Source organism: Aulonocara stuartgranti (assembly GCF_965226115.1).
Source record: "Aulonocara stuartgranti genome assembly, chromosome: 22".
NCBI lineage: Eukaryota > Metazoa > Chordata > Actinopteri > Cichliformes > Cichlidae > Aulonocara > Aulonocara stuartgranti.
The window spans coordinates 27,704,859-27,714,380 of NC_138957.1; the positions used below are offsets into that span (position 1 = coordinate 27,704,859).

Below are 9,522 nucleotides of genomic sequence, written 5' to 3' on the forward strand. Positions count from 1 at the left end.
AATACATTTAATAAAAGATTTAAAAGTTTAAAATTTAAAAGATTTAAAAGGGTATTAACTGGTCGGGAAAGCAAAGTCAAATAGATATGCTTTTAATCTTGATTTAAAGGAGTGGATAGAATCCAAGGCTCGAATAAGGTTGGGTGCAGCTGAAGCAAAGGCACGATCGCCTCTGGTCTTCAGTCTAAACTTAGGTTGGGCCAGGAGTAATTGACCTGATGATCTTAATGCACGACAAGAAATGTACAATTGAGGAGGTCAGTGAGGTAGCTGGGCGCAATGTTATTCAGGATTTTAAAAGTGAGTAGCAAGATTTTAAACTCAATGCGATATTTGATTGGTAACCAGTGCAGATCAACAAGAGCCGGAGTAATAGGGTCAAATTTTCTAGTGCCAGTAAGAAGGCGAGCCGCAGCATTCTGAACGAGTTGCAGCCTTCGAAGAGAGAAGGCTTGGAGACCACAGTAGAGAGAATTACAATAACCTGGAGGTCACAAAAGCATGGATAAGTTTTTCCAGGTCCCTGTGTGCTATATAATGCTTAGCTTTAGAAATCTGGCGCAGTTGAAAAAAACCAGATTTAACTACAGATGATACTTGCTTATCGAGCTTAAAGGAGCTATCCAAATAGACACCCAGGTTACGCATAGAATCGGAGAGAGAGTTAGCAAGGGGCCCCAGCAGAGCAACAAGCTGGTCTCGAGGAATATGGCTGTCGAACACCATAACTTTAGTTTTTTTCTCATTTAAAACGAGATAATTTTCTGCCAGCCAATCTTTAACCTCTCTCAGGCAATCGTACAGGGAGTTCAGTGGTGCTGCCAAATCATCAGTCAGTTGACAATAGATTTGAATGTCATCAACGTAAAAGGATGAAGAAAAGACCTAAATGAGTGCCAGTTGCCAGCTTGTGGAAAGCAGTTTTCCCCCCCATCCTAAAACAATCTCCAGTTCAGGCAGTGCCACTTAAAACATGACAGCTGACAGACACGGGACACAAACTCCCCTGCTGTAGCATAATCGACCTTTTCATGGCGCACGAGAGAAATTCAGCCAGCAAAAAACGAACGGATCTCCTGGGAGTTTACTGGGATCCACTCTGAGACCATCTGCATTGGTAAAACCTACAGTATTTTTGAGCTAAATGGTTTTATTCATACCTCCAAACAGACACGTCTTTACCAGAGAGAAGGTGCTGTTGCTCAAACTGGGAGGCAGGGAAAATGGGCTCGAAAGGTTCCGAATGTCTAAAGACGAGTTCTTTAGAGGTGTGTGAGAAGCTACGTTTTTAGAAGTGACTTTTGGCTGATTTTACTTATAGTTCATTCTCATTAGAATTAACCCAAAAGGATTATCTTCTGATTCATCTTATATATATGTGCATCTTATCCTAAAACACCAGCTATCAGTTCCCTTTAATGCAGTCCCAGGCAGATCAGCCCCCATTTCAACCTTGACCCATCTGATCTCAACAACTCGCATGATGGTGACCCGTAACGACCCATATGATTACTAGTGGGTCAAAAACCCTTGGGACCGTCTCTAAGTCTCCAATAGTCTCAATCAGTTGCTTTACAAGTGAAGAAGCGTCTTAGACTAAACATAAAACATCTTCACAAACCAAGAAGTCCAGATACCTTTAGCTTAAGGATGTAGTCTAACATGACCTGGGATTACTAAGAGCCTGCATAGACTCATCCTATAGTCATGTAAGAATTCAGAAGGTACCACTAAATATATCTATATCTATATATATGTAGTTAATGGGTTCTCAAGACCAGCCTGCAGTACCATCATTGCCCACTACAGGGGCCACAGCCTAGCATGAAGCAACCCCAGAGCTGAAAAGCCTGGTAGCCTCTGTGGATTTTCTCCTTTATAATAATCATGAATAGACTGGATTTAATTGTATTTTTCTTACAATCATCTGTCTAGATAACTGAGTTTAAATCAATAAACTCTTGGATGTGTGTGTGCTGTTGGAGTGTTTTGGAGCATTTTAACAGCTTACTGTATGTGACTAATAGTGTGGATGCTGTGGGGTACTGACGATCCCAAAACTGATTGAAGCGTCATAATGTGTGGGAAAATCAGAGGCCTTCTTTTATACTGACTATGTTTTTTTAATCTCCCTTATTTCACATCATTGTGATATGGAAGCTTGTTTCTACCACATAAAGAAATGTTTTTTGCCATCATCATTTTGGGTTTTTATATCAGCTTTGACTTATTAACTTGAAATGTGCAGATAGAGCAAGATCAGCATATTCTTAACAATTTTTCTTCATTTATTCTTTCTTTCTTTTTAAAAATTGTTTATTCTTCATTTTGGAAAACAGTGACTATAAGACCATTTGTTTATTAAAAAGTGGTTTAGCTTTAATTATTCACATTCCAAAGATGAATACACATGAAGCCAACCTTCCCCCCAAAACAAACACTTGTGCATAAAATCTGTGATAGTCCACATTTATGGAGGCCCAAAGTGTCCGATTTTCCATAATAATAAATTAAAATAATGAAATAAAAAAATTTATATGAGGAGATACGCAACATGCAACCCCAAACCTCTAAAATAATTTGGTGTGCGTTTGTTTGTTTTTGTAATTTTTCATAATGCCACTACATCTTGACTGAGAAACACTTCAAGCATGAAAAAAAAGCTGATTAAAAATAACTTTTATGAATTTTTAAATGGTTAGCTTGCATACATATTTTCTCTCTTATTATTCATATTTATTTTTGTAATACTGCAATTTATTTAGGGACTTTAAAAATACTAGTATTTTGTTTTGAGTAGAGTGGATTTTCTTCTAAATTTCATTTTACATGATAAAAGTTAAGTTATTGCAAACTCTTTAATCGGTAAATAATATATATATATTTTTAATGTTGCGATTAGTTTGCGTCCATTTTTGTGCCTCCATACAAGGCACGTTTCTCTCCATTGGTTGTCCCTTACAGGTTTTTTAAAAGCTCAGTCCAAGTCTCTCTTAGTGGTAATGAACTCGTCCAATCGTCCCGGTCCCCGTAACCAGGATGTCCGGCTGCCCGTTCCTCCAGATCTCCCTGACAATTCGCTCCCTCTCCTCCAGCCGTCGAGCCTTCTCCAGCTCCTCGGCCGAGGTGAAAACGTTCAGGCTCCTCAGAGTGCCGTTAGACTGGCTGCTGCGGTCACTCAGAGGACCCACTGTCACTTTAGGGATCTCCGTATCCACCGCCCTCTCCTCTCCTACACTCTCCTCCTCTTCTTCCTCATCCTCCTCCTCTTCACTGGACTCCTTGAGCTGTCTCCTCGATGGAGACGGAGGTGGTTTTCTGTGGCGGCGAGCCCTGCAAGTGATGCCGGCCACCAGGAGGCACAGCGCCATGAAAAGCCCGAAGCAGACGCCCATCATGAAGTAGAGGGCAAAGCTCTCTGGATTGGCTGCACAAGAAGAGGGAAGAAAAACTAATTTACTGAAATAAAAGCATTAAAAAGTGGATTTATTAAGCTTTTCTTTATTTTCTGTCATCTCTATACTGTTAGAGTGGTGGATGCTCATATCAAAGACAGCGAAAGTTTCAAATACTCAGATCAGTGTATGTTAAAGTAAACCCTGTGAGCCAAAAACTCAGGTTTCAGACTCTAAACGCTTGATTTTCACCAGATTTTCTACTCTTGGCTCTTTGTGATGTCACTAAGAAGGGATATCCCTAATATGGCCGCCTCAGGCAGAGCGTTATTAAAGCAAACTATTATGGCTCTAGGTGTGAGCACAAAGGCCCCACCCACTGTTGTTAAACCCTTCTGTTTGCACGAGGCAGCCAATCAGAATGAAGTTTAAAGTATAAAGTTAAATAAAGATTTCTTTGAACTGTAACATGCAGAGTTACTCGTGTAGGAGCTTAGAAAGAAATATTCATGTACAACCTACGTAAAGTCATACAGTGTGGTGTAGCAAGCTGCCTGCGGTTTTATAGATTCATCTAATAACCCCTTGAGGTTGTCCCCAACTCCATGGTGGAAGCCACACTTAAAGCCCTGCTACGATTTTACCTTTGATGTGAGCGTAGGTCGCCATGCTGTTACTCAGCAGCTCCATATCTCTCTTAATTGGCTCCATCTTGGTTCACTGTGGGTTCAGACACGCACCATCTCCTTTTACACGTTTACCTCCTGGATAACCCGAGGCAGATCCTGTCAGAAAAACAAGAAAAACAAATGCTTTCAAAGTCATCTCAAAAGAAAAAAAAGTGTTTTAAGCCTAAAAAATGCATTGCTCCAAAGCACCACCCGTCATTCTTCTGATCTAAATGGGTGTCAGAGGTCAGGAGACATTGTCTTCCTCTGACGACACTCAAGCCAGGCAGAGAGGACGGCAGCGAGAGGTCTGCTGAGACCGATGGGGATGTTTATATTTATGAGAGGGGCGCCTTTCCGGCTACGCAGTTTTTATTTTTTTCCCACAGAAGAAGTGGCATGTCAGGTTTCACATGTTCACTCCAAGAAACTCACACTCATGATGGGAGACCGGCAGGAAGTGAAAAGGTCGGGTTCACAGAAATGTAGCAGTGAATTTCTAATTTCTGCCTCTTCCCCAAAACAATGGAGCTGAGAGGAGTTGTGTTTGTTTTGCACACAAGGTTTCACAGCAAGTTATTTCATTATTTAATTGGTATTTATATAAAGTAGGAGCATTTCTCTATTGTTAGCTTGTGATAATCTTTTGGCAGGTGTTAGATTTTAGTAAGTCATTAAACTGGATGTAATATTCTTTTGTTTATTATCTGTCATATGCACTCACTGGCCACTTCTTTAAGTACACTTGTTCAATGCTCTATAACATAAATATCTATTATATATCTAAATGGTCAAGATGACCTGCTTAAGTTCAAACTGAGCATCAAAATGTGGAATAATGGTGATGTGAGTGACTTGGAATGTGTCATCATTGTTGGTGCCAGACTGGTCTGAGTTTCTCAGAAAGTGAAAAAGAGAAAGTATGCAGTGAGCAGCAGCTCTGTGGGCCAAGATGTCTTGTTGATGTCTGAGGTCAAAGGAGGCCAGATTGTTTTGAGCTGATAGGAAGGCCACAGTAACTCAAATAACCATTTGTTACACCAACGTATGCAGAAGAGCATCTCTGAATGTTAAAGCAGTTGGGCTACAACAGCAGAAGACACAGATCCACCTTGGCTTGTATCATGGTGCAATGGTGGGGTGGATGTTTCCTTGACGTCTTCCCTTAGTGACCACAATGCACTCATCTTCTCATCGCTGCTTCCAGCAAGACAATGCACCATGTCACAAAACTCATGTTCCCTGTACTTGAATGACCTCCACAGTCAGCAGACTGTGATCCAACACAGCACCTCTGAGATGTGGTGGAACAAGAGATTCTCATCGTGGATGTGCAACCAACAAATCTACAGCAGCTGCGTGATGCTGTCATGTCAGTATGGACCAAAATCTCTGAGAATGTTTCCAGCACCTTATTGAATCTGTGCCACAAAGAATTAATTAAAGTGTACCGTGAGAACACAGAGTACAAACGTGGCAAACACGCCGTTGTCCCTCTTTGCAATGCATTGAGGAAGTAAAGAAGCTGCTCACAGCTGCAAAAACTTAAAACTAATTGTTTTAATGGGGGTTAAACAGCCTCAGGGATGCCTACAAAAACATTAAGAAAAATGGCACCTAAATCTCCGGTAGAGACATTCTGTTTTTTGTTAGAGATGTTTAACAAGTATTTCACTGTTAGCAAATTTAATTATCATTCAAGAGAGTAATCACAGTTAAAAAAAAAAAAAAAAAAAAAAAAATTATATATATATATATATATATATTATCCTGAGGACAGCCACGGATGTCAGCACAAAACGACCTGACATTTCCCATACAAAAAAAAGCTTCTCAGAGCGACTGCATCCTTCTGTTATTTGGGTGAATCGACCCTTTAAGAGAGCGAGGGGCTGCATTAGACCGCGGTAGATGGATTTGCTCCGGACCCGTCTCGCAGACGGTCCCACGGTTACAGTAAGGATTGACGTAAACATGATGACTGATACTTCCCACCCCCTCACATTCCCTGTCACTACAAAAACAATTTCCATGGGAGCCGAATGTTTTTCTTTCTCCTGCTCTCTCTCTGGGGAGGACCAAACCGTGCCCCGTTCCAGTTGCTGCTGCTGGGGGTTTGGGTCGCTCTCCCACCCTGATCTTTATCCCAGCGACTTTTGGCAGCCCCAGTGTGCTCTCAAAGGCTTTCTTTAATTTGCTTTTGGGCAAATTAAAGTTGTAGTTGCTTTGTGGCTGGCTCGGGGTCCATTTACTCATGGGAACTGGTGGTTCCCAACCAACACTGCCTTCTGTTTGGGATTTAATCAAAGAAGAAGCGTGACTACTTCTGCACCCTCAATTTGCTGCCCCCAGACCTTAACAACATAAGTGAGCAATTTAGTTTTCAGCTTAGCTCGATTCAAACGATTAAAGACTGACTTTACACCCTGTACTTTTACACAGTTTATCAAGACTGCAGCATTTATCACAGTGCACATATCACCTCATTCTTTCTAAGTTTTTTTTTGTTTGCATCAACACTCACGTGTCTGTGGGCAAAAATATCAAGCAGATCTCAGCTTAGGTTAACTTGAACTCCATCTGCACAGAGGTTTAACATTGAGGTTACATTTTATTTATTTTTTAACTTAAATTTTAAATAAAAACGAGGAAACAGTTATAAAGTGTTATGCAACAGCAGGGAGCAATTTGTCCAGGGATTGGGGGAGGATTTCCTTCAGTGTCTGCTTAGTTATTTTTATTTTTCCGGTGGGGATAAAAGTTCTTTCCATAATCTGATTTTTATCATTGCATCTTGAAACAGTCCACAGCACAAACAACAATCCCAAACTGACTTTCACTATCAGCGCTGGGAAAGTGAGATGACACTGCAGGAGGCCGGATGATCCAGATCCACGCTGTTCCAACTTTTCACGATGCTGCCAAGCACCGCTTAGAACAACAGCTAGAATGAACTTAAATCTTTAAAAATGATCCTTTATTTTTTATCTATTTAAATTATTATTATATTTTTTTATTTTATTTTGTTTACCTATTCTTTTAAACTACCATTAATGGAATAAAAACAGAGAAAATCAAAGACTCACAAAATTAAAAAAAATGTATTAAAAAACATCCCCAGGCCTTCCTGCTCAGTTCATGTTTCTACTTTCAGGTCATACAGAATAAAATAGTTAATTTTGTAAATTTGGGGATTTGTAGGTTCTCAGTTGTCCAGGTTGTGTGAGTCTTGAGCACAGGGAGGAGCGTCCCCATGGGGGTGGTCCTGAGGGTTGTTGATCATGTGAGCAAATTTGTGACAAAAGGCGTGGGTCATTACGATCAGACGTTTCAGCTCTTGAGACTAAATGTCTTCACAAACTTAAAAAAGTCCATCTGGTCATTCTAAGAGTCAGAGAGGAGGATTATCCAGGGTATGTACAACAGGCTGTCGATTACAGCTTGCATTCTATAAGCCAGCGAGCTTGAGGTTTCATAGTCAAATTCACAATATGTGGTCGTTTCACCAGTCACTATGTTAACGACTGCAAAAACTTATAGGCTTTTTGTTAGGTCTATCTTTTGGAAGTAACCATGAGAAGACTAAAGGAAAGCTGCCAAAACTCACTTAATTATATATTGAATATGACCTGAAGTGAGTGATTGAGGCCATAAACTTAGTGTTTACAAAGGGCTGTTCTCTGATAGAACTAGAAGTCTTTTTCCAACCACACATTTCCCCCCTGGTGGTCATGAAAAAGAATGCAGTTTTAAGGCACTTTAGTGTTAGCATCACCTTTTAAACCTTCATAGTTTCAACTGTCTGTTTGCTAATCAACACACATCGCATTTGTTCACTTGGCTAGGGTTTTGCAATTTATGTATGAGGTTATTTTTAGGGCAGAGACCTTTTATCTCAACTTCACTTTAATTACAATTTTTTCTTTTTTTCAGTGCAGCATTCAGACTTTGTACGTTTTTTGGAAAAAAGTGCCCTCCATGAACTTTCTCATTTGTTTTAAGAAGGCGACGTTTTTAATACTTAATTATAAGGAGAAATGACACAAAGAGGCGCCTCTTTTTCTGTTTTCTCGATTACAGAATGAAATCGTGTATAAATATTTTTTTCTTCATGGCTCCAGGACTGGCAGTTTGTGGTGAGCTCGAAGCACCACACAAATACCAGAGGGAGGGACACATTTTGTGCAGCCGCAGTCTCGGGCAGACAGATTTAACACCTAACATTTCCAGACGAGTCCAACAACCTCCACGCAAGCATAGCCCGGCAGCTGTTTATGTGAAACCCTGTAAATGCACTCCCACTCGGCCCTTCCTGCTTAGATAATCCTGTTTAAGTCCAATGAGGAAACTTGAAACTGCTGAAAAAAATCACTTTTTAACAGTAGTCAAAAAAATGAGAAATGAGGTGGAGCTGCTGTCAAAAACATTTAAAGAGAGTGAGATTAAGACTGATGGAAAATACATGTGACAGACTGGGTGACAACATACTCACTGTGCTATAATTTTGGGCATGTTGCAGCTCCTCAGCTTGTAAAAACCTTTAATTGTCTGTGGTGTTGTAAAAAAAAAAAGGAGGCCATGCTAATAAACTACTGAGTTGCATGACAGTAGAGCTTTATATTTGTTAAGGGGTGTAATAAAATGTAAAAAATCTTTTTTCCCAGCAAAGATAAAGTTAAATAAAAGTCACTCACCTCAGTCATGCACAGGTTGACAGATTTAAAACTTCCGTATGCAAAACAAAGAATTCAGATCCACGTTTGGAGCCGGTCACTTAGATAAGACTCCCATCTTCTCTCGGGCAGAAAAGCAGCAGCGAGAGGTCGTGGGTCACTCGGCATACGTGACAGCTGAGCAGACGCTGCTGGACTGAAGAGCGAGCAGCTCTCCACTGTGATTCACTCCCTCTCATCCCTCAGAGGGAGGAGGACCAGCCAGTAGTGGTCCACACTTGTGTTTTGGAGGAGGTCTTTCCTTTTCCTGAGAGAAGTGAAAGCCATGCATGCTTCACTGCCATCGAACTCCAAAATAAAAATTCCACACTGCTCAAGTCTTTTATTTTAGCTATTCTATCCTCTCCAGGTATGACCCACACACTCCTGACCAGAGGGAGGTGATCTCTCTCCTGCTGGATGCCCAACACTGAGGTCTGTTCACAGTTAAGCCAGGAGGGTGGAACAGGAAATAGCTAGGTGGCAGCTGTGGGCATGGGGCCACGCTGCTGTGGGGGCTCCTGGATTAATTGAGCTCTTTGTGTTTTAATCTGAGCCTGGAGGGGAGTAAAAAGAGCTCAGAGTGAGGTTTGTGGAGCAGGAGAGGAGACCGATGAATAGATTGATACTTCATGGGGAAATCTGACTTGGACTTTACAAAGCTGGAAATTTCCACACGACACCAGGAGATACAAATTTTAAAACCTATCAAACAACCGAAACAGGAGGTGCTCATAGTTGATTTGA

The 9,522-nt window shown here is 40.9% G+C and overlaps 1 protein-coding gene across 2 annotated transcripts; it reads right to left on the minus strand.

Annotated features, from left to right (window-relative positions):
* Window positions 1-2,353: 2,353 nt before the first annotated feature.
* Window positions 2,354-9,156, minus strand: eva1bb (eva-1 homolog Bb (C. elegans)). Of its 2 annotated transcripts, XM_082520902.1 has the most exons (4): window positions 8,758-9,156; window positions 8,556-8,611; window positions 4,040-4,180; window positions 2,354-3,427 (listed from the first exon to the last, which is right to left on the minus strand). In XM_082520902.1, the coding sequence occupies exons 3-4, from the start codon at window positions 4,104-4,106 to the stop codon at window positions 2,994-2,996; spliced, it is 501 nt and encodes a 166-aa protein (XP_082377028.1). In that variant the 5' UTR covers window positions 4,107-4,180; window positions 8,556-8,611; window positions 8,758-9,156; the 3' UTR covers window positions 2,354-2,993. The 2 variants fall into 2 exon arrangements, with proteins under 2 accessions (XP_082377028.1, XP_082377027.1); XM_082520901.1 differs by lacking the exon at window positions 8,556-8,611 and having other exon boundaries at window positions 8,758-9,154.
* Window positions 9,157-9,522: the final 366 nt, after the last annotated feature.

What these genes read in the sequence shown, in the direction of transcription:
- eva1bb (XM_082520902.1), bottom strand. Translation starts at nt 4,106, where the DNA reads ATGGAGCCAATTAAGAGAGATATGGAGCTGCTGAGTAACAGCATGGCG. An exon ending in GACCTACGCTCACATCAAAG is followed by an intron (nt 3,428 to 4,039) that starts GTAAAATCGTAG and finishes CTTCTTGTGCAG; the next exon opens with CCAATCCAGAGAGCTTTGCC.